General features: G+C 40.7%; 1 protein-coding gene and 3 non-coding genes across 4 annotated transcripts; 2 read left to right on the forward strand and 2 right to left on the reverse strand.

Annotated features, from left to right (window-relative positions):
• The first annotated feature begins 2215 nt into the window (after window positions 1-2215).
• On the forward strand, window positions 2216-2289 carry TRNAT-UGU (transfer RNA threonine (anticodon UGU)). The gene has a single exon. It is a non-coding gene; the product is annotated as a tRNA-Thr (tRNA).
• A 5530-nt stretch (window positions 2290-7819) lies between these two features.
• Window positions 7820-7892, forward strand: TRNAR-UCG (transfer RNA arginine (anticodon UCG)). Its single transcript has one exon. It is a non-coding gene; the product is annotated as a tRNA-Arg (tRNA).
• A 3659-nt stretch (window positions 7893-11551) lies between these two features.
• TRNAI-UAU (transfer RNA isoleucine (anticodon UAU)) lies at window positions 11552-11645 on the reverse strand. Its single transcript has 2 exons — window positions 11608-11645; window positions 11552-11587 (listed from the first exon to the last, which is right to left on the reverse strand). It is a non-coding gene; the product is annotated as a tRNA-Ile (tRNA).
• Window positions 11646-15343: 3698 nt separating this feature from the next.
• GPX5 (glutathione peroxidase 5) lies at window positions 15344-24309 on the reverse strand. The gene is given in 7 exon segments (NM_001025335.2): window positions 15344-16512; window positions 17601-17700; window positions 18178-18295; window positions 21239-21392; window positions 24195-24221; window positions 24223-24251; window positions 24253-24309. Coding segments are annotated over 7 exon segments (660 nt in total). The 5' UTR covers window positions 24278-24309; the 3' UTR covers window positions 15344-16305.
• Between the last annotated feature and the right edge of the window lie 505 nt (window positions 24310-24814).

The following is a 24814-nucleotide window of genomic DNA, read 5'->3' on the forward strand; positions in this document are numbered from 1 at the left end:
CATCTGAGTTAAATTCACCCATTCCAGTGCATTTTAGTTCGCTGATTCCTAGAATGTCGACATTCACTCTTGCCATCTCTTGTTTGACCACTTCCAATTTGCCTTGATTCATGGACCTGACATTCCAGGTTCCTATGCAATATTGCTCTTTACAGCATTGGACCTTGCTTCTATCACCAGTCACATCCACAGCTGGGTAGTGCTTTGGCTCCATCCCTTCATTCTTTCTGGAGTTATTTCTCCACTGATCTCCAGTAGGATATTGGGCACCTACTGACCCGGGGAGTTTCTCTTTCAGTATCCTATCATTTTGCCTTTGCATACTGTTCATGGGGTTCTCAAGGCAAGAATACTGAAGTAGTTTGCCATTCCCTTCTCCAGCAGACCACATTCTGTCAGATGTCTCCATCATGACCCGCCCATCATGGCTTAGTTTCATTGAGTTAGACAAGGCTGTGGTCCTAGTGTGATTAGATTGACTAGTTTTCTGTGAGTATGGTTTTAGTGTGTTTGCCCTCTGATGCCCTCTTGCAACACCTACAGTCTTACTTGGGTTTCTCTTACCTTGGGCGTGGGGTATCTCTTCACGGCTGCTCCAGCAAAGCGCAGCCATTGCTCCTTACCTTGGACGAGGGGTATCTCCTCAGGGCCGCCCTTCCTGACTTTCAAAGTGGGATAGCTCCTCTCGGCCCTCCTGCGCTCACGCAGCCATGGCTCCTCGGGCGTGGGGTTGCTCCTCCTGGCCTCCGCCCCTGACCTCAGACGCGGGGTAACTCCTCTCGTCGCCGCCCCTGTGGGGTTGGCTGAGGTCTTCGCTGGGATGCAGTGCAGCTCATTTCCTACAGGTGTTAATCCAAAGAGTAATCCCTTTGGCAAACAACTTGCACTTTATAACTAGACGGGAAAGTCTTTTGGTGAGCGAGAAGGCTAAAGGAAAAGGCCAGTGGCGTGACCGTGGCACAGGCCCGCGGTTACTCTTGAGGGGACCGCCTCAGCCCCAAGCCACAGTGACCACCTAACAAGACCGCTTTTCCCGCGGACTGTGTTTACTATTAACCGTATGCAAAGTAGTCAATCACAGTCTCAGATGAGTGTATCTGGGTGTACAGCTGCTGTCAAGAACTACCTTGTTCTTACTCTTCTTAACTAACTGTGGTTTCATCTTTCATCTTTTCTCCTACTCCCCATCCCAAATACATAGCAATGATAGATTATATTGACTGAATTTCTACAGTGCCCACATTAGCCCAGCTTATCTTTACGAACTGATACTCATGTTTCCCAAACTAAAAACTTAAAAGCCACAAAACTGAACATTTTCAACACAGACAAGATCTTCTGTCTTTATGGACAAATAAATTTTTAAAAAGAAAAAAGTTCTGAGTTTCACAAATGAGACTATATGGGATGGTAGTTGTGAAAAATTATAATTTTCAAAAGTATTTACTGCCTCTTCCTGGGATATGATTGTACTGCCTCACTCCACAGATACCAGATTTGACTTATTTCACTCTGGATAATAAATGTGAGCAGAATTGACATGGCACTTTTGGGCACCAAGAAACAGTTCCTGATTTGGCATATTCTTCTTTCTTCGTTTGTCAAGAGACCATCAATGTTTCAGGTAGAGATGGCTCCCTCATCCTGGGCGGAGTCATGGAAGACAAATAGCAGGAGCAGGGTGTGTTACTCTAAGCTGTTATGATTCTTGGGGTTGTTTCTTTCTGCAGCATGAGAAAATGCTGTGCTGACAATGTGGTTGAATTAGCATCAGAGGGCTTTCCTGGTGACTCAGATGGTAATGAATTAGCATGAGAAAATGAGTTCGTCTTAACTCCACTTCTTCGCTATCTGTGCAAACTTGAACAAGTCCTTAAACGTTTTTGGAGTTGAATATAAAATAGGAATGATAATATGCTCAGTATTGGGGGTTGCTTTTGATGTTCAGAGAGGCAAATTTTTGTAATTCCAAAGTGCTATGGAAATATAATGTATTAGAATATTTTTACGCAAATTCAGGACTCGGATGTGGTGTCTGTGGCCTCATTTTAACTTCTATGTCTCTCTGAGGCATAGTAATCATCACATTGTCAAGCCCTTTGTTCAGTCACTGAAATGGGCACAACCTGTATATAAGACTGGAAAAGATCTGGATATTTTTCAAAGTAACAAAGAAAATTGATTTAAAGTTTCTTTCGGAGGCTGTACCTTGTCTGGCTCTATGGCTTAGTTGGTTAAAGCGCCTGTCTTGTAAACAGGAGATCCTGGGTTCGAATCCCAGTAGGGCCTATTTTGCACGCCTCTTTGTTCCTGAGAAAGAATGAAGATTTCAGTACTACAGAACCACCCCGCTGCCTCCTTCAGATCCCGAAAAAGGCAGAACCCTAAGAATGATCTAAAATCTCTGCAACCCTCTTCTTCCCGTCACAAAAGGGCAAATGAACTGGCGAAGGTCATTTTCTGGGGAAATAAATAAACCTGCTTCACCTCCCATACAGAACCACCCCGCTGCCTCCTTCAGATCCCGAAAAAGGCAGAACCCTAAGAATGATCTAAAATCTCTGCAACCCTCTTCTTCCCGTCACAAAAGGGCAAATGAACTGGCGAAGGTCATTTTCTGGGGAAATAAATAAACCTGCTTCACCTCCATTATGGGATGGTTGTCCCCATCTCGGGAGTGGTCAGAGAGGTGTTGAATACGCACATTCTCACAGTTTCGGGCAACATGGATTGACTGTGGTTGTCAGAGGGGAGGGGCGTTGAGGGATAAGTGAAATAGGTGAGGGAGATTAAGAGGCACAAAATTCCAGTTACAAAATAAATCAGTCATGAAGATAAAATGTACAGCATGAGGAAAACAGTAAAAAGAAAAAAAAAATATATATATATACATATATATATATAGTAATATCTTTGGTAACTCGAGTTATCATGGTAATTATTTTGTAATAGAAATATCAAATCACCATATTGTGCAACTGGAACTAACATAGATCTGTAGGTCAATCATACTTCAATTAAAAAGAAAATTTCTGTAAACAAAAGAAAACCTGAATCAACATTTTTTTTCATTAGCCCAGCTGGCACTAGCATTTCTATAGCATTGAAATAGAGTTGAAACAAAGTCTTGCATTCACCAGACGAGTTTGTTTGGTTATGGATAATTGTTTTTCATCTATCTTTTTATCTAGTTTGTCATATTTTATTTTTTTCCCATTTTCAGTTGTCCATTTCTCTTACATGTAATTACAGATATATGGAAATCATATATGCCACTTGCCAAAAAAAGTGTAGTAAAGTCACTTGCTGTGACTCTGTAAGTCCACTCATGAGTGCACATCTATCTTGCAATCATTCAGCTGAAATGAAATGGTCGCCATACCCAAAGCATTCATATTGGCGAGATCGATAATGCTACATATGTACCCGGGAGATATGAAAACATTTATCTTTCACATAATGAAGTTTTCTGGGAAGACTAGGGGAGGCTCTCAGGTAAGTCCAAAAATAAGAGCAAGGAGGGGTGATGGGCTTTGGTTTTTACAGGATTAGGGGGCAGGCTGTGGAGGGGAGAGGGGAGTGAAGATTCCCAAGTGAGAACCAGGACTAGCGTGGGTTGATCTTCCCTCTGAGGGAGCTTAAGCACTTACGGGCTGGCTTAGATGTGAGAGTGATGGTCTTGAAAGCTGTCAGCAAATATAAAAAATGGGGTCAATTTCTTAACTACAGTTTTCAATAGAAATCTGTGTACAAGTCCACAGAAAAGCATATACAAAAGTGTTCCTAACAGTCCTATTCACAATTTTCACAAACTGAAAATAACTCATATATCCACCACTAGAATGGATAAATTGTGGCATATTAATACAATAGGATTATATATATATATGTATGACTATATATATAAATACAAATAACATCATTGAATGCAACAATATGGATGAACCTCATAGTGCTGCAGAAAAGTAGCCAGACATAAGAGTACATATTGTAAAATTCTATTTATATGTTATTTAAAATGTGCAAAGCTAGTAGATGATATCAGAGTCCAAAATGTGGTTACCCTTAAGAAGAAAGTAGTTAGGAGGCACAAGAGAGGGGCTTCTGGTATTTCTTGACACAGATAACCTAGGTGACAAAACTTAATTTTTGATTCAATTTGATAGAAATAGTGGCAATAAATTGGAACAAAAGATCTGAGTGAGAGTTCATAGACATGTTCTCTTTGTAAATATTCAGTGATATACGCATTTATATATTCATATATAAGGGCTTCCCTGGTGGCTCAGCTGGGAAAGAATTCACCCGCAATGCAGGAGGCCTGGGTTCGAGGCCTGGGTTGGAACAGCTACCCACTCCAGTATTCTGGTGAGTGACTTTCACTCACATACATATATATTCAGAGATAATCTACATAAATGTATTCTGTATATGCTTCTGTTTGTACACTTTCCTGCATGTTTGTTACATTTCAATTAAAAATAATTTAAAAAGAAAAACAAAGCCACCAATTAAGAAAGAGAACATTGCCTTTATTTTATAAGTTCCATTTGCCCCACTCCACTTTACTTCTCTCTCTCACTTGAGATAACTACTATATTAATGCTTGTGATTATCATTTCCTTGCCTTTTTTTTTTTAAACCTTAAAATAGCAATAAACATTTATTCTCAAGCAATTTTTGTGCATCAGAAATCTAGAAGCAGCTTAGCTGGGTGGCACTGGCTTGGAGGTCTCTCATGGGATTGCAGTTAATTTTTCAGCCAGGAACTGGATGCAGCCTTCTGACTGGACTGGATAATTTATTCCCAAGATTTCTCATGCACATTACTGAGTCCTTAGTTCTTTTTTTTTTTTTTTTCTTAGTTGGATGTAATTGCTTTACAATTTTGTATTAGCTTCTGCTGTAGAACAACATGAATCAGCTTTAAGTATACATATATCCCTTCCCTCCCTCCTATTCAGTCCCTTGCTTTTAAGCTTTACTACTAATATATGTATTTAACACAATAGATTATTTAATATGCTTAGTTTATAGTTTCTATAGATGAGACCATGTTGTATTTGTTTTGGAATGTTTCCTTATTATTGAAATATTATCATAATATCTCATTTTGTGTGATTTCTAGATATTTCTTTATTGCATATAACTAAATTTTTATAGCTGTCATGAAAATGTGATAAAACTCTGACACTGTTTATAATAATTTTTCTGTTTGATCTTGTACATAAGCATATGTATGTGTGTGTGTTCAGTCACTGAGTTGTGTCTAACTCTTTGTGATCCCATGGAATGTAGCCCACCAGGCTCCTCTGTCCATGGGATTCTCCAGGCAAGAATACTGGAGTAGGTTGCCAACACGATCTGTTAAAAAGAAAGTCAGTTCTGTTTCTTCCTTTCTAGTCATCACAGCTATTTATTTTTTTGCTTTCCTTTTGTCTAGTAGAGAATCAGTTCAGTTCAGTTCAGTCCCTCAGTCGTGTCCGACTCTTTGCGACCCCATGGACTGCAGCACACCAGGCTTCCCTGTCCATCACCAACTCCCAGAAGTTATTCAAACTCATGTCCATCCAGTTGGTGATGCCATCCAACCATCTCATCTTCTGCCCCCTTCTCCTGCTTTCAATCTTTCCCAGCATCAGGGTCTTTTCTGGAAGAGAATACAAGTGGTAATTTCTGGTTTACTTCATGTGTTCCTAATTTCAAACAGAATGTTTTGAGTTTTTTGCCTGTAAGTATTATGTTTTCTCGGAGAAGGCAATGGCACCCCACTCCAGTACTTTTGCCTAGAAAATCCCATGGACGGAGGAGCCTGGTAGGCTGCAGTCCATGGGGTCGCTAGAGTCGGACACAACTAAGCAACTTCACTTTCACTTTTCACTTTAATGCATTGGAGAAGGAAATGGCAACCCACTCCAGTGTTCTTGCCTGGAGAATCCCAGGGACGGGGAAGCCTGGTGGGCTGCCGTCTATGGGGTCGCACAGAGTCAGACATGACTGAAGTGACTTAGCAGTAGCAGCAGTATTATGTTTTCTGCAGATTATTTTTGTATTTTAAAAATCAGGTTAAAAAACTTTCCTTCTATTTCCAGATTGTTGTTTCATTAGTGGACACTGAAATTTATTAAATGCTCTTTCTGCCTGTACTGAGGTAAACATTTTCCCTTTAATTTCTTCATGTTTCCTGGCTTTGATTTAATTAGGATGAAAGTAGGCTTATAAAATGAGATGGAGAGGCTTCCCTCTGTTACTATATTTGGAAGTATTTGTGTCCAACTGAATTTATTTTCCCTGTAATGTTTTATAGAACTTTCAGATTAAAATATCTGGGTTTGGAGTTTTCTCTGTGGGAAAATTTTTTGAGTATTTATGGTTTAATTTAATGGTTTGGGACTTCATATTTGCTATTTTTTTTCAGTGAAATTTAATTGATTTTTTGTTACGATTTCATTTAAAACTTCAAATTAACTGGGGCAAAATTTCTCACACTTTTGCACATTCTGATCCACCTTTTGGATATACTCTTCTTTTGCTTTTTATTTTATTTTTGCTAACCTTTCTCATCTTTTAGATTTCAGTTCTTGGAATGCTTACTGAAGGCTGGGTTAAGGACAGACCCCAGACAGTCTGTCACTTTGACCTGCTGTGGCCCAGAGAACTGGGGTGGTGCTTTCCTGGAAAGCAAGCAAAAGAGAGCAGCCTCTTCAGGGTGCTCAGAAGCTTTTGAGAAAACGCTGTTTCTCCAGCATCTCTAAATTGTGAAAAATCTATGTAACCTCAACTTTTCGGGGCTGGGAGCTGGAATGCTCTGAGAAGGCAGGTTGGATGAAGACCAAAATCAGGCCCTCGCAGTTCCTAATAATGGGGAATGAGGCCCCCCAAATGCCTCAGATTCCAGCTGGGTTGCTTTCACCGCGCCCACCGCACCCTTCAGGAACAGGGTCCAAAGCAGGCGGTGTGAGTAACTCCTCCAGGCCTCCCGCGCACCTTCCCACCACCCGTGTGTTTTCCTCGCCCGCACCATCACTAATGGGGGATCGAGATCCGCTGAGATGAGAGTGGCTATGGGAAATGAGCTGGAAAGGAAACAGACAACAACAAACGGACTCAAAATCCAACCTTTCTAACCTGAAGAATGGTTCCTTCCCTCTCAGTCACACAACCCCGCAACTCAGTGGCTGCACAAGAGGAGGGACATTTTCTAATTGCTCAGTAAGTACAGTCGTTGGGCTTTTTACTAAGGTGTCCCTGTAGGGTACTCAGTGGGCCTGTTCTTCGTGGTTTCCAAGAAGGGCCAGGCCTAGGAAGACGCTTCTCAATTCAATCCTAATTGAAGACGTCTTGGCAGGATTGGGCGCCCAGCTGAGAGGATGCCAGGAGCGGTCTTTTTTTGTTGTTGTAATTTTCACTTATTCCCATAGGGTCTTAATTTTGACTTTGTCTTCATTCTGAAGGTAAATCGAGCCTTTGTAGCCGTGATTACAGAAAGACATTTCAATCCTTTTTTCTTCTTCTTCTTCTTCTTTTTTTAAAAACAGGTTTATCAACCGACTGAAGAGGCATTACAATACAAGTGTAAAATTCTGTTCAGAAAAGAAATTTGGTGTCAGGCTAAGGGTAGGAGTTTGGAGAAAAGCGGAATTTCCATTTTGCCCTAGTCTCTAACCATAACTTCTTAAAAGAAGTTACTTGTGTTTTGTACCAATGACACCACCTTTTAAGTAAAATTGATGGGAAATGTATCTTTTCATGAGTTACAGTAACAAGAATAGCCCAGATTCTCAATACTTGTAATATTTTCCTTCACTCTAGAACAGAGGACCACGTGGCCTAATGGATAAGGCGTCTGACTTCGGATCAGAAGATTGAGGGTTCGAATCCCTTCGTGGTTGTGGTTTCCTTTTTCACACTCCTGCTACCTCTACCCAGATATCGCCGTCCCAGCTCTCAAATCCCAAATTATAGCATCAGAGATCTCCCTTTGAGTAAAAGTGGTTCAGTAAATGGGGTCGGCGCCCGCCCTCTCCATCCAGCCTTTTGTACTATAGGAGTCCTTGGTCAGGTAGGCACGCAGGGGTTGGGATTGCGAAGAGCGCCAGCCCTGGTCTTTTGGAGCCTCTTCCAGGGGGTTGGGTGGACCCAGTGAGTGAGGCGGGTGCCACAAGGCACGAATGTCAAAGAATTCTGCTCTCCTTTTCCGGCAGTGTCTGGACGTCTCTTATTTTAGCGTACGACTCTTCCGTTGGTTTTCAGGTGCCGCTCTGTACTTTGACGCTGAAAATGTTGAGATTTGCTTTTTGGAAGTCAGTTTAAATGGCGCCCCCTTTCGACAGGAAAACTTGCCACGTTTTAGAGCAGCTGGCTCCTGGTTTCACGTGGATGCCACCTGAGAGGCGCACCGTCTTTCTGTGGGTTCTCCCACACATTGCGGGATGAATTAGTTGAACATTAAGCAGTATCTGAGGAGTCAGGGTTAAAACAGAAACCTGGAACCATGAGAAGAGACCAGTCAGGCAAATTATAATGAAGAGGGAGCAGCTTCTGCACAAGTGGAAAGAACGTGGTCAAATACATTTGAATATTTAGGTGTAATGGACACATTCATATAACAATATGACGGTTCAAATTAGATTCAAGTAGGAACTGAGATTTTGAATGGTCTTAAACTATGAAATATTTTGAATTAGTTGTCAAGTCTTCCTACTGAGAAAATCACATGTCCTTCCGTTTACTACGAACTTAAGAAATAAGTCTAACCAGACACAGCTCTTCCACAGTATAGGAAAGAAAGAAAAAAAAAAAAACAAAAAACCACAACTGCTCATGCCGAATGCTGTAATGATTTTTTTCTTAAACAGCTTTATCGAGGCATAATTTTCTTAAACTGCATGTATTTAAACTTATAGTTTGACATATGTATAACTCATGAAACCACCACTACAAAGGAGATAATGAACACAGACACCATCCTCAAACGTTTCCTCAGGCCCTTTTGTAATATGTTCATCTGTTGCTGGATTTTGTTTGTTAGTATTTTGTTGAGAATTTTTATGTCCATGTTTATAAGAGATATTGGTCTGTAGTTTTCTTATCTCGTGATGTCTTTGTTTGACTTTAGCATCAGGGTAATTAGATCAGATCAGTCGCTCAGTCGTGTCCGACTCTTTGCGACCCCATGAATCGCAGCACTCCAAGCCTCCCTGTCCATCACCAACTCCGGGAGTTCACTCAGACTCACGTCCATCGAGTCAGTGATGCCATCCAGACATCTCATCCTCTGTCGTCCCCTTCTCCTCTTGCCCCCAATCCCTCCCAGCATCAGAGTCTTTTCCAATGAGTCAACTCTTCGCATGAGGTGGCCAAAGTACTGGAGTTTCAGCTTCAGCATCATTCCTTCCAAAGAAATCCCAGGCCTGATCTCCTTCAGAATGGACTGGGTAAATCTCCTTGCAGTTGAAGGGACTCTCAAGAGTCTTTTCCAACACCACAGTTCAAAAGCATCAATTCTTCGGTGCTCAGCTTTCTTCACAGTCCAACTCTCATATCCATACATGACCACTGGAAAAACCATTATCTTGACTAGATGGACCTTTGTTGGCAAAGTAATGTCTCTGCTTTTCAATACGCTATCTAGGTTGGTCATAACTTTCCTTCCAAGGAGTAAGCGTCTTTTAATTTCATGGCTGCAGTCACCATCTGTAGTGATTTTGGAGCCCAGAAAAATAAAGTCTGACACTGTTTCCACTGTTTCCCCATCTATTTGTCAAGAAGTGATGGGACCAGATGCCATGATCTTTGTTTTCTGAATGTTGAGCTTTAAGCCAACTTTTTCATTCTCCACTTTCACCTTCATCAAGAGGCTTTTTAATTCCTCTTCACTTTCTGCCATAAGGGTGGTGTCATCTGCATATCTGAGGTTATTGATATTTCTCCCGGCAGTCTTGATTCCAGCTTGTGCTTCTTGCAGCCCAGCGTTTCTCATGATGTACTCTGCATATAAGTTAAATAAACAGGGTAATAATGGCTTACTTTTCCAATTTTTATGAGTTTGTAAAGAATTAATATCAATTTTTAAAAAATGGTAGAATTTAGCAGTTAAGATGTCTAGACTTGGGCTTTTCTTTATGGGTAATTTTACTCACTAAATCAATCCGTTTGCTTGTTATGGATTCTAATTCCATGCTAAATGCTTATGTCAGTCATCTACATCTTTATAACAAACCTCACCCAAATTTTGTGGGTGACTTAAAACAACATTTAGTTTCCAGTTCTGCAGGTCAATTATCGGGCTGTGCTCAACTAGGCAATTCTTTTGTTGGTTTTGCTTGTGGTCACTCATTGATTGCAGTTTTCTGGCAGCCTGACTGGGACTAGATGGTCCAAAATGTTCCCACTCACTGTCTGGGGTGTCATGTGGAATGAATGGCTGGGATGACTGGGACTCTCTCTTCACATGATCTTCCATCTTTCAGGAAGTTAGGTAGGATTTCTTCACATGATGTCTCAGGGTCTCAAGATGGCAAGAGGAGAAGTTATAAGGCTCTTGAACCCTAATATTGAAACTCCCACAACCTCTCTCCCACAACGTCATTACCACAGCATTCTATTGGCCAAATCACAAGGTCAGCTCACATACAAGGAGGGAAATAGACTCCACCTCTTGATGGTAGCTGCTGCACAATCATATTCCAAAGGGACATGCATAGTAGGAATTTGTGACAGGACTTGGTGACTGAACAACAACAATCAATCAATCAAACAATGCTTTGTTATCTCATTTAACACTAAAAACAACACTGTGAATAGCCACTATTGATATATCTTGGTAAGTAAATTATCCGTTATCACTTCTTTACCAGTGTTAATCTGAATTGGTCTGTGAACCTTGTTTTGAACCCACATTTACCTGGTGGGCAGCTCAAAGTGGGCCAGGGAGAATGTAAGCACTCCAAAATGTAGCAGCAGCTGAAAAAGCACTGATAGTGCTGAGCATTTGAACACGTGCCATTATAAATTTTTGTAAAGCCAGAGAGCTCCATGTCCTTGTCTCAGGATGACTCTGATAATGTTTAAGATAGAGAGGGTGAGATTAAGTGACCCACACACAGACTCCTGGTTAAACTCCTTTTCTGATACTGAGTTCCTGAGTGTCTGATATATCTACAGGCAGCATGGACTTAAAGAGAGTAATAAGCACCTTAGAGGTAGCCCCGATGAGTGGAGAAACTGAGGAAAGCAGGTTCAAACACAGGAAAATTTCCACTGAGATACGTTTAAAAACCAAGAGCGTCCACATTTCACATAAATGACAAATCAGACGTAGTTTATTACTGTGAAACAGTCTTGGCAAGAGACAAAAGTTAAATTGCCAAAGTGTCGGAAGAAGGCAGGCACCGGAATCAGCGGGATGGTACTTAAACCATGCACGACCGTAAACAGAGAATTTTAAGACAACCCACAACGAAGCTCTAGTGTGTAAATCCCAACCGTTGATCTCTTTGTGGGAACCTCAAATTTAATTTGTTTCATATGGCTAGAGAGTAGTAAAATTTGCTCCAGGTGAGGCTCGAACTCACAACCTCGGCATTGCTCACAAATGTACTGCCTTATAAGTACCGCGCGCTAACCGATTGCGCCACTGGAGCTCTGAGAAGTAAAAGTTTGGGGAGGTGTAAGTGAATATACTTTCACAGATCAAGACTTGTTTAAGGTAGTCAATATTATGAATAAAATGGCGCCTTCTGATATGGGGTTTTCTCTTTGAATCTGATATGCAATTCACAACAGCAGTCTTTGATCAGTTGGTATCAGCCAATCTGACGCCGTTTTCCCCACAGTACAGAGATGCAGCCGCGGTTGAGCGTCGCAGTCATCTCCATCTTGATTTTCCGCTCATATTCCCATGGCTTCTCTAAATTCAGACTTATTTGAAAGCATTTGAATGGGGGAAAAAATTACATTGGTTCCACAAAGGCAGGAAGCTTTCCACTCAGGAGTGTGTACTCCGTCTGTAAGACCACAGTGCATTTTCATTTCTCCGAATTCCCGGGGACTTTTCATCTCAGCGGGTCTACTTTCTTGCATCACCTCTGTCTCCGCTCAGCCCTGCGCTCGGCCGACTTTCCCTCTGCTTCAGATGCCACCTGTCCCACCCCGACCCAGTCACTGTTTTTTAACTTAAGAATGTTAAAATACTTTGCTATCCTGAAACATTCAGAGAGCTAATATTTCCTTTAGAAAAAGCACTGTTTTAAATGTATTAAGTTTAAATAAACTACATTAAATGCAATACAGACTAAGGAAATGCAGAAAAATAAAAAGGTGGTAACTTGAAAATTTTCTGAAGTCTCATACTCAGAGAAATATATTTGTGGTTCATTTCAGCTTTTTTCATTCTAGTTATACATTTTGGGACAAAAGAAACTTCCACCAGATGGATCCATGGCCTGAGTGGACACACTGTGAACCAGACACACAACTTCACTTGTGACCGGAACGCCATTACCTCCATTTTAACAGAGGGGCCATGATGACACTTTGGGTCTTTCCATATCAATATTCACTTGGACCTTGTTTCCAATAGTCCTTGAAATTTGAGGGTTTTTCTCTTTATTGAGTCTATGATTGTTGAGTAAATGGTTATAAGTCCATTTAGGAAAGAAATGGGGGAAATATATTCTATATATTGTCAGTGACACTGCAGGGTCCTCAGGAATTGGCTTCTCCTTTAATCCAAGACGTCAGATCTGAAAACTGGTTTAAGATCAGAAACTGGGCAAGGTATTGTGATTTTATTTTTAACTGGGGCAGCTACCCTCAGTCTTCTGATTATCCTTGATTTCTTCTGTGTAGACAGTGATACGCTTGTTGGCTGCCCATCTATTTTGTTTCTAGGGATGCTGTATTTTATTAACCGTCTCAACACTGTCTACAAAGTTGGCTACCTCTCTGAAATTGTCTTTCATTACATTATTTTTGCCCACCCACACCTGGCGCATGCACATGCACACACTGACCAGATTCTGAGCAGTTGAGTGCTGCTATTTCTGGCCTGAATTGCTTCGAGATCCTATAATTCCCATTGCTGTCAGTGAAGCCACTTCTGTGGCAGAATCTCGAATCACCAGCACAAGGCCAATAGAGGACACTCACCATGGAACTTCTTAGTAATGGTAGTGTCCCTCTCCCATCACATGCCTTCCCCCACCCCCAACAGAATATCCTTTGGCTCTCCTGTTACCAATTCATCTAGTGGGTTTTTCAATATTACATGGTAAATCCACTCTAGCATGTCCACTTCTTTGAGTTTTTGATCCCTCTTTCTGCCGTCAATCTCAAGAGTCCTGGCATTCTTACCACATTTAGTGAGAGCTTTTGCTGTTTTAAGCAGGAGAATCGTAACAGTACGTTGAGTTCTTGCCAGTGTATAAAAATTCTGTACTTTGGGAGAATGCTCTAGTATCAGTGTATTCTACATCAACTAACTTGGCATTCTACTCTCCTTGATCCAGAACACTTAGAATTTAGTTGTGTATGGAAGGATGCCGAATGGGTGGCAGAGGTACATGTTTGGCAGAGGAGAGATCTCTGCATTGTCTTCAAGGAAGAAGGACTAACTAACCCTTGATAAGGAGGATTGGGCTACCTCTAAAAAGCTCAAAGGATCTTGGGAAATCTGGAGATTGAGATGTTCTAATGCATACTCTGGAGAAGGAAATGGCAGCCCACTCCAGTATTCTTGCCTGGGAAGTCCCATAGACCGAGGAGCCTGGCAGGCTACAGTCCACGGGGTCGCAAAGAGTCAAACATGACTTAGCGACTCAATAGCAACAACAATGCATCCCACCAGATGTCTCCATCCAGTGTCTCAATATTCTGTTTTCCAATTGAGGCCATGACCTAGGCATGGAAGATAATCTGGTTTGAGAATTTAACATATTTTGGAGTCCTACTATTCCTGTGATTAAATCTTGGAGCTGAACCTTAGCTTTTTTTGCCCTTGAGTTGCAGGATATGAGTTTTTTTATACCCTCCTATGGAGACTCTGGCTTTCACATTAGCCTCTACTTGATGGGCTTCCTTTGTGGCTCAGCTGGTAAAAGAATCTGCCTGCAATGTGGGTAGACCTGGGTTCAATCCCTGGGTTGGGAAGATTCCCTTGGAGAAGGAAAAGGCTACCCACTCCAGTATTCTGGCCTGGGTCCCAGAGAGTTGGACACAACTGAGAGACTTTCACTTTATTTGATGAGATATCATCCTCAGCATTTAATCATCTCTCTCCAAGGCATCAATTTCTTCTACTGAAGAATTCTATTACATTATAATTACCAAAAAAAAAAAAAATTACCATCTCTCCCATATTTATCAAGCACCTGATACATCACATTTGCTTTTGTATATCCATCAGTACAGCATCTCAGTTCAGGTTGGGTGAAAGTTTTAAAAATTGCTTCTTTGTGCCAGTGGCTGTTTGTGTTCCACCAATCCCTTTACTGCCAACCAGATGGACAATCCAGCTTCAAAAATCTCATTTTAGGGACTTTCCTGGCAGTCCAGTGGTTAAGACACTGCACTTAAGGTTAAGACACTTCAAGGGCATGTGTTCCATCCCTGGTCAGGGAATTAATATCCCCACTTGCTGCATGGATGTGGCAAAAAAAAAAAACTCATCTTAGCATTTTTTTCTCAGATACTTTTGGTACCAACTACTGTATTTTGTGTTCCCTGGAAAGACTCCAAAATGGGGATTTGCATTCAGAAACTTTACTGGGGCGCTATCTCAGGGTGAACACCTGAGAAGCAATGAAGAATCAAAATTTGTCAGAGGAGCAAACTGGGCTGCAGTGCAAGTGCAAAAGGGCATTTGCCTACTCCTGGGGGTCTCCACCACTGGAATGGGCCCTTTAGATGTGTCCTGAGTTGAGAAGTCAGATCTTGGCTGTTATACCTCTCATAGACCAATAATTGGATATAGGGTGCCCTTGGAAATGAAATGTGACCTTGACCTGAGACAATTCCTAAAGAGGGGTGACAGTTGACAGTCATCAGGTAACAACCTTCCAAGGATCTAGGAAGGTAAATCTTCTATCCAAAGGGTCCAGGTATTTAGTCAATACACCATCTGTGACAGTCACAGTGAGGAAGGGATGACAGTTGAGAATCATCAGATAACAACCTTCCAAGGATCTAGGAAGGCAAATGTTCTATCCAAAGGGTCCAGATATTTAAATGTCAATACACCATCTGTGACAGTCACAGTGAGGAAGAAGACAGAGAGAAAATGAGTTTGAGCTCCGGATAGGATTTGAAAACAACCACAGGTTCCAGATGCTGTAGGAAACATTTTATTGGAGATAGTTGCAGGGCTGGTTCTGAAGCTAAGGGTTCTAGGGTTGAGAAGGGAAAGCCTATCTTTCAGAGGATGTTCTGCCCAAGTATCATAATCTGAATACACTAAAGATCAGACAGAGGAAAATTTTTGTAGGGTCCGAATTAAAAAGAGGCTCTGACTGCCACTGTCATGGAGATACTCTTCCCTTCACGTAAGGTGATTTCTTGCTCCCACTCTATCTAGGGCTCCTACAAAAGAGTGACACATCAGTGGAGGTAGGGTGGGTGGGGTGTCATGGAAAAAGACTGATCTGAAAATCTTTGGAAATTGACTTTACATGTTTCTTCTAGGGGAAGACAAATGTTATGAAGTAGAACTTAAATTGTAAGGCTGTTCACTGCATTGTCAATTCTACACATTTAGGGTAGAGAAAGAAGGAAGACTCAGAATGTGTAGGAACATTCTTTTTCAGGATATCATGCCAAATTGACCTATCCTCATGGATGAATGATTTTCCTTTGATATATATATGTGTGTGTGTGTGTAGATATATATATCTATACATATATACTGTGCTTAGTCGCTTAGTCATATCTGACTCTTTGCAACTCCATGGACTGCAGCCTGCCAGGCTCCTCTGTCCATGGGGATTCTCCAGGCAAGAATACTGCAGTGGGTTGCCAGACCCTCCTCTAGGGAGGTATATATATATATATATATTTTATTAAACTTGTTAACAGATAGCTGAGGGTTTAGGGTTTCCATTCTTTTCTCTTACCCACATACTCGTGCAGGGGGAAATAGTAGTAGCCTTCTGAACATAAATCTACTTGATAGAGAGTGGGAATTTTGGCACTATATGTGATTTAGTCAAGTGGAGGGCATTTAGGAAGAGAATGTAGAGAAAAGATTTTGTTTTTAAACAGGTCTTCAGGTAAAGAAGCAGGATGGCTCCTGCCCCCAACTTGATCTTCTTATTTGGTTTTGAACTGTTTCATGTATGCCAGGATATCTGTCTTGACTGTACTGACTGGAGTCCGATGAAACCAGCGCATGACAGGGATGCCATCAGGTCCCACTAGGAACTTTTCAAAATTCCAGCGGATGTCACGGACCATGATGGGTTCCCAGGATATATGTTTGATTGAGCCCATAATCTCAGAAGGGTGAGGACAGGATTGCTGCAGCAGAGAGATGGAAAAAAGAAATGACGGAATCATTTCTGCTCATGGATGATCCAGGCTATTTTCACCCACAGATACTCCACTTCCACTTATGTTGAGATATTTTCATTTCCTATGATTCTTAATATATTCTCTGAATCACAACTATGCTAACTACCAAGAAAGTTGTAGATATTATAGCAAAGGTCTGTTCCCTCTTTCTGTTTCTCCCTGTGACCCCATCACAAAATCCTGTTCCTATGAATGAGATATGTCACCTCTCTAGCTTTCAATTTCCTTTTCTACAAAGGGAATAGATTAGAATGTGGTTTCCTAGATCTTGATGCTCCGTGGGCCAGTCATCTTTCGAAAATACCTTTTGGGGGCCAGAGAGTTCCAATATTTTGTTTTGAAAAATAAGAGAAAAATTTTAAAACACCATTATTCATTTAGTTTTAAAGAGATAATTATAAGAATAAATTACATATTTGTCCTAATCTTAGAATAAAGGGCAGCTCTGTAAATCAGTTGATGTTTATGAAACCCTCCTTACATTGCCCTGTTTTTTCAGTATATATAAAAATCTCAACATGGGTCAACCTTGGCCCACAGTCCAGCATTTAAGAACACTGAACTCTGATGATCTTTAAGGGCCCTTCTCAGCTCTCACATTCTCTGTATCTAAAAGCCAGTGTTTCATAAAAGGCACTTATTGCGTTGTATCACATCTGCCATTTTTTTTTTTTTTTTGTCTTCTCCAGTGTGAACTCATCAAGGAACAGGGACTGCGTCTGTTCATTTTTACACCCTTATTGTTTAGCAAACTGCCTTATAGATAGCAGGCACTCAACAAATGTTCCTTGAATGAATGAATGTCAATGAACAAAAGAGAGTGGTCCCAGTGAAAGTACACAGTGCTTTGTACCACAAAGCCAGAGCATCACAGGTACTAACAAATTTAACCCTAGTCCCTATGCTTATAAGGAGATCTCTTCCAAAGAGTCCAACCCCTCCTCCAGGCAGGAGCCCTTGTGTCCATTTCTACCACACCAACTCTACATTAGGAATAGTAAGGAAGAAGCAGCTTAGGTCAGTAATTAACTCACCTTTAAGAAGGTGAAGACTTTCTGCTCTGTTTCACCATTCACATCCCCTTTCTCAAACAGCTGGAAATTAGGTACGTATCCTCCTCCTGGACGGACATACCTGTAATGAACCATAATGTTCCCAAGAAGCCCCAGAATATGAGAGAAAATTATAATAGGGTACCAGGATTTGAGGTTACGAAAAAGGGGAAACAGATGTGGACATATAGAAAACAGGGCTGGGAAGGGAAAATAAGACCATCGATAAACTTTGGGCTCCCTGACACTTTATTTTTCTCTATTCCACATGCTGCCACTGTCTCCCATCTGAATTGTTTCTGTACCAGCAACACCAGGAGCTATTTCTGTGCTCCCACTCCTCCACCATCCATCCAGGTCTCACTTCCCAGGGAAAGGGAAAGCATCTCTGACACTGCCAGACTCACATTAGTGGAGGCCAAATTTAAAATCAGTTAGTAGGTACCCAAGCCTATTAACCCACTGCCCATCCTGGAAGTCCCCAACATGGAAGTGCCTCCGGAAATGGAGGAAAGATAGACAGAGACAGATCTCTATAGGGTTTTAAGTAGGCACTTACTTCAGTCCTGGAAGAATTTCTGAGTTTTCTCCTGGTTCTTGCTTTCCAAATTGGTTACAGGGAAATCCCAACACAACTAGGCCAAAGGGCTTCAGCTCCTCCTGTAGTGCATTCAGTTCTATGGGTAGAGAATGGACAATATGGTGGCCTGGCCAGAGAGCCTGCCTTGTGTATATAGACAGAGTGATCCTTGGAAATACTCATTTTAAAGAGGGAAAAACAGAGGTCCAGGAAAAGGGGAAAATATCTAAGTCAGAAAGACTGTTCATGGCAGGGCTGAAATGAGCTACTAGATCTCCAGACATGTATGCAAAAGCCCTTTGTTATAGTGCAGTATTTCCCAAATCTGCAGCACATCAGAATTAGATGGGGCCATTCCTTAAAAATAGGGATGCCCAGATTCCTTTCCAGAAGTTCTTCTGGTTACATTATTCTGAGGTGGCTCCCCAGTCATCTTTATTATTCTAAAGCTCACCAGATCATTGCTGGTGGGATTGTAAAATGGTATAACTGTTATGGAAAATAATATGGAGGTTTCTTAAACAATTAAAAATAGAACTACCATAAAGCAGTAGTCCCAATTCTGGGCATATATGCATAAGAATTGAAAACAGAGTCTCAGAGAGATATCTGCACATCCATGTTCACAGGAGCACTATACATAAAAATCAAGAGGTGGAAGCAACCCAAATGTCCATTGATGGATGAATGCATAAACAAAATGTGGTATATCCATTTACAATGGAATATTATTCAATCTTAAAATGGGAGGAAATTTTGTCACATGTTACAACATGAATGAATCTTTATGCTAAGTGAAATAAACCAGTCATGAAAAGACAAATACTGCAGGTAAGACAAATACATGGGGTATCTAAAGTAGTCAAATTTATAGAAACAGAAGGTAGAGTGTGGTTACCAGGGGCTGGGGGAAAGGAGAGAGGGGAGCTGCTATTTAATGGATACAGAGTTTCAGTTTTGCAAGATAGAAAAGTTCTAGAGATTTGTTTCACAACAATGAATATTTTTAACTCTGCTGAACAGTCTTCTTAAAAGATGGTTAAGATGGTAAATTTTATATTTTGTCTTTTTGTACCACAATTTAAAAATTAAAAATTTCATTTCATTTTAATTTTAAACAAAACCACATTTAAACATCTCTGACCATCAGTTTGCCTTCCCTGATTGGTTAATTGGTAGATTGAATCTTTTTTTTTTTTTAAAGGAAAAGACACACACAATGAGAATGGACTTCTCTCTTCACAGGCTAGTTCACCCTGGGTGGAGTCGGGGTAAATCTGACAGGGGCAAAAAAACCCAGAAATTTCAAGTTGAGTTTTCTGGTGTTCTTTAACAATCTTCAGGATGTTAAAGATGCATTCTACCTAAAAACCCTCACTGATATACCAAAACACAAGCTTCCAATTGCCTTCTTCCCGAAGTTTTTCAGGTTGTTTCCCCGAACTTTTATAATCATCTTTTCATCTTTTGTGAGCCAGACTTCTTCAGTTCCGTAACAAACACTAGCCAGTCCCTAACTGAACAGTCTGCTCAGGCAACAGTGTCAACTGATATCTCCTCTGAGTCCTTTCATTTTTATTTTCTGCAACATAAGATTGCTTTCCTATTTCCACATGGTTCCTAAGTACTTTTCTTCACATCCTCCCCTCTTGTCTTTAGTCACTATAGACAATAACTCCTCTAGGAAACAGACTATTAATTAGGAAACCTGTCTTCCAGTTCTTGAGAAACTATTCCCCAGTTCTTGCACCTATTACATACAGAGTTGGAACTGAATAAATTGATTTTAAAAATCCCTATAGCTGGCAAAATGAAGTATGGTCCAATAGAATATTATTCAATCTTAAAACAGAGGGAGGAAGTGATCCGAACTCCAAGGTATCTTATTAATTTAAAAAAGCAAATTGGCAGATTTTATTTATTACTTGTTTGGAGAAGGAAATGGCAACCCACTCCAGTATTCTTGCCTGGAGAATCCCATGGACAGGGGAGCCTGGCAGGTACAGTCCATGAGTCAAAAAGAGTCGGACATGACTGACTGACTATCATCATCATCATTTATTATATGTCATCAATTGATAGAAAAGTAAAAAAAAAAGAATACATATATATTTTGTAAACATGATAATACTGGTCATCAGAAGGGAAGGGAAAGAAATGAAAAGACCTTTTACTCTAAACTTTTTTATTCCTTTAATTTTGAGCCTTGTGAATATAGTTCAGTTCAGTTCAGTACCTATTCAAAATATAATAATGAAAAACTTAAAAATGAAGTTCTTATTAGTTCAAATATAAGAAAGGCATCTATTTCTGATAAAAATTAGTCCTGTTCATTATTTTTTGGCTTTTAATCAATATGGCCTAAGATATGAGAAAGATAACATTCTACCCTGAATAATGCACAGAGAGGGGAAAAATCTACACCTAAAGGAGGTGCTGAGGTTGGAGAGGAAGCATTCGCCTCTCTTATGGTCTCCTCTCCAGCCCTCGCTCCAGTTAAATGTTCTCCAGGTACAAAGCCCTTTTTGCTTTTCCCTGTCTTTGTAAGTTACCTGGAAAAGTCTCAAAAACATCAATCCTACCTCGTATATTTGCCAAGAAGACTTGAATCTTCAGAGAGACTGCTAGCTCTCAAACACATTATTGGTTCTCCTGGAAATCTCAGGAGCAAAGCAGAGGCAGGATGTAGGACGGGGTCAGCAAACGTGTTCTGTGAAGGTCCAGATTAGTCATTTCAGATGGTCTCTGGCACCAACACTCATACTACTCAACTCTGTCTTGCAGCATAATATCAACCATAGACAATCTGCAAATGAGTGGTCATGGCTGTGTTCAATAAAACTTTATTTACAAAGTTAGGCTGACTGGATTTCCCTTTGGACCATAGTTTGCTGACTCCTGACATTAGGGAATAAAGTCACTTGATCATGAGTATTTATTTTGATATATAGAATATAAAATTAGAATATAATACCAATATGACTTAAAATATAACAAACTGGAAAATTAGTCCCAAGGAAATTTGACTATGAACTCTTACCAGGATATTGAGCTGTCAGACCACAATAGGTGGCCACATTGACAAAAAGGACATGCTTGCCCGCATATTGCTTGAACTGAATGTGTTCCTTTCCATTAAGAGTGAAAGCATCATAATCATAGATAGTGCCTTTCACATCTTTGTAGCAATCCATCTGGAAGATTTAAAAAAAACATAATTTTAGTAATAATAATTCCTAATGTCAGTATAATCTTTCAAACCATTCAAAGAATAATACATATATTAACTGAGATCCAGAAAACAAATACGAGTCATCTAATGTGTCAATGACAAGATTGAAACTAGGCCTTGTGACTTGAAAGGCAATGGTATTTTGAGGAACAGGCAGTCAAGTCTCTTTATTATCTTTGCAGAGGTAAAATACCAGGAACTGCTTGGATGAATGGAAAAAAGCAGAGATTCATGAGCTGGAATGGGATGGCCTGGAAGTAAGTGGAGTCAAACTGAAAAGCATACTGCCTTTCTTGCTTCTCTGAAAATGAAACTACCCTTGTCTCTGGGTTGAAGGCATCTTGCCAGGATTCCCTCAGTGGAGAGAAGGTTTTTAATTGCCCAAGTATTTCAGGATAGCCTTATTACTTCTTTAACTTTCCCTAGGTCTTCTGACTTCCTGCCCAACTCATCAGCATGGTGGAGTGGAAAGAGCTCTAGCTGGGAATCAGAAGCTTGCTCTATTGTTAGAGTTCCTTGTGATCCTGGGAAATTTTCATCCTTGGCCCTCAGTTTCCCCACTGGTAAAAATGAAGACATTTTTCTAGATTCCTATTAGATCATGAAAGTCTTCCAGGTTTAACATTCTAGAATCTAATATTACTCTTACCTTGAGTAGTTTTCTCTCTCAATGCACTCTTACAAGCCAATACTATGAAATTCTAACTTTTTGTAGCTGCCAGGAAAAGAGATGGAGAGCTCAAAAATCCATCTGTAAGCAGGTCACTAAACTGTGTCTGGCAGCATCCAACTTATCACATGCCCAACTCCTTACCCATCATGCTCTAGCTATCTAATACCTACCTTCACCACCAGCTCCATCTACCTTAATCCTTATCCAATCTGTGGAACATATTTGAGCAAAGTTCCACATAATAGAAATAAGTTCAGCATGAAATTTTCATTGCCTGTCCTTAGGTTAAATTCCTCTACAGGCAGATCTCATCTTATCTCTCCTCTGTCTTTATCCATGCAGGGTCCATGCAGTACCCAAAATATGCTGACTCCACAGGGCTCACCAGCACATCCTGATTTCCTTCTCTATATCAGGGAAGCTGCTATAAATGGCTTCTGGAGTATAGGGAATGTAAAATCCCCAAAGTATGAAAAGAAAGCTAACATTCAAACCACCCAGTCAGAAAAAGGCAGAAAGGTACTGACCAGAGAAAGGAGGGAAGGCCTTAATCTAATAAGAAAGGTCCAGACTTAAACTAGGATTAAACTAGACTCCCTGGAAATGCAAGGACTACAAAAGATTTTAATCAGACACCATCTGCCCCACCTAAAGGAGTGATCCAACAAAAAACCAAACCAAACTCTACCACTGATTCTATCCCTAGCACACTTAGCTACTTAGCTTTTACTCCTGGGGAGAGAGGCATTTTCTTTACGCAGGCTTTTTGCACCTTTCTCTAAATGCACATACAAATACACACCAGCAAAACTGAGACATATATAAAGAGAACATTATATCAGAGTATCCATTCCTATCTCCATTATGCCTAGTTCCCAGCTAAACGTTGTTTTTTAAGAATTTGCCTTTTTCCTGCCTTTGCTTACTGTGCTGAAAATTTCTGAAATCATATTGGGTACCAGAATGCATGGCCTTAAGACTCTGATCTTGAAGACTCCTCTAGGTCCAGCTTACTCCTGATATTCATTGTTATTTCACATTTATTTGGGTCTGCATGATATGTCTCAAATGTCTCCAGACTTGGCCTTTATTAAGCAAGTTCTACAGCCAAGGGTCTCCACACCCAAGTAAGCCAGCGCCAGTTAGCATAAACACTGTATCAACTTTCAAAAATAAGGATAATCACTCAAGAGGTTATCTAATCAAGAGGAAGGGAAGATCTTACTAGAGTTGCATTTATAAACCACATCATATGCACGGGTAACTTTTGCTCACCCTCCCCCCTCCATAACTGGGTGAACAAGTGGGTAGATCCTCTTATACACACATTTATGGTGAGAAAGCAGAGACTAATGGAGGTGAAGTGACTTGTCTAAGGCCAAAAATGATAAGCCATTATGTGAATGAGAGTTTGCTTGCCCCTAACTTTTGATTGCTTTTTGCTTCTGGGTCTTCTAATTTATTGTTGTTCTTTCCTAAACTGTCCCTGCCATTGCCATACACACATTTTATCAATAAGGCAAGTTTTTTATTATATCAATAAAGCCATGAATTGGAAATAGAACTGAGGCCAGAATTCAAGACTTCTAACTTCAGATCCAATTGTTTTGGCCTCCAGTTATTTTTTCCCATATATTTTATGTTTCTCTGATAACTCTGATTTTATCCATCCCTAAAACTTCCACATTTGTTTTTCCACATCTTCATATGTTTCCTGCTTAGCTGTGTCTGAGATGACTCAACTCAAACTTTCCTCCCAAACCGTAATCCCTCCTCACTCTTGATGCCCACTACAGTCCATGCCTCAGACCCAGCTCTGATGCATACTGATGGGTGGCTGAGGATGGTCCAGGCAACCTCTACCTGGGAGAAAGAAGGGAAGAAAGGACCACAGTTAAAAGGGTTCTCTTGTCCTTACCATATTCAGCTCAAGGAACACCATAGAAGTGAAGAAGCTTTGAGGAGAAGCGAAGAAAGGTTCAGAGGGAGGAAGCATAGTCAGGCCTTACAAGACGGGCTTGAGGGTGGGATCTTGAGCAGGACCCAAGACTCCACCTTGAACCCTGTCCATCCTCTCTGGAAGTCACTTACCTTCTCTAGATTGGAATTTGTCTGCACAAAAGCCGGCTAGGAAAAAGAGAAAAAGACGAAGAGGCCCTTAACTGTATAGTCATGGTAGTATCGTTCAGATCACTGTGTCTGAGAGTCTGAGGTTGTTGGGCACCCAGTAACCTTTTGATAGTCTGCCGGGACTAGCCCAAGCCTATGGCAGGCCAATCGCAGGCGGCAAGGATTCTAGGGGTGTGAGTGGGGCAAGAGGACATAGAATTCAAACCACATCCTCACCTACACACACCCCCGTGAGCACTCAGCGCTCACTAGTGCGATGAGGACCTGGGACTCACATAAATTCTGGCAGAATTATGAAAAGGTGAGGGCAAGCACTCCACACTCCTTCAAGACTGTCTATTTTTTCTGAGTGGATAGCCATGTCTAGGTGTAGATGCAGTCCCCCAGACATCTCAGTAAAGTCAATGCAAAAACGCATGACATGGATATTCCAAATACTATTCCTAACATTATTATTTGGCTTAAAAAAAAACCCAAAGAATGGATCACATATGATCTCTCTAAGAGAGTTAGAAGGAAACTGGGCCTGAGGGAGGGAAAAATCTTTACACATTAATATGTTCACTATACATTAAATGTTT

Source organism: Bos taurus, chromosome 1, assembly GCF_002263795.3.
Source record: "Bos taurus isolate L1 Dominette 01449 registration number 42190680 breed Hereford chromosome 1, ARS-UCD2.0, whole genome shotgun sequence".
NCBI lineage: Eukaryota > Metazoa > Chordata > Mammalia > Artiodactyla > Bovidae > Bos > Bos taurus.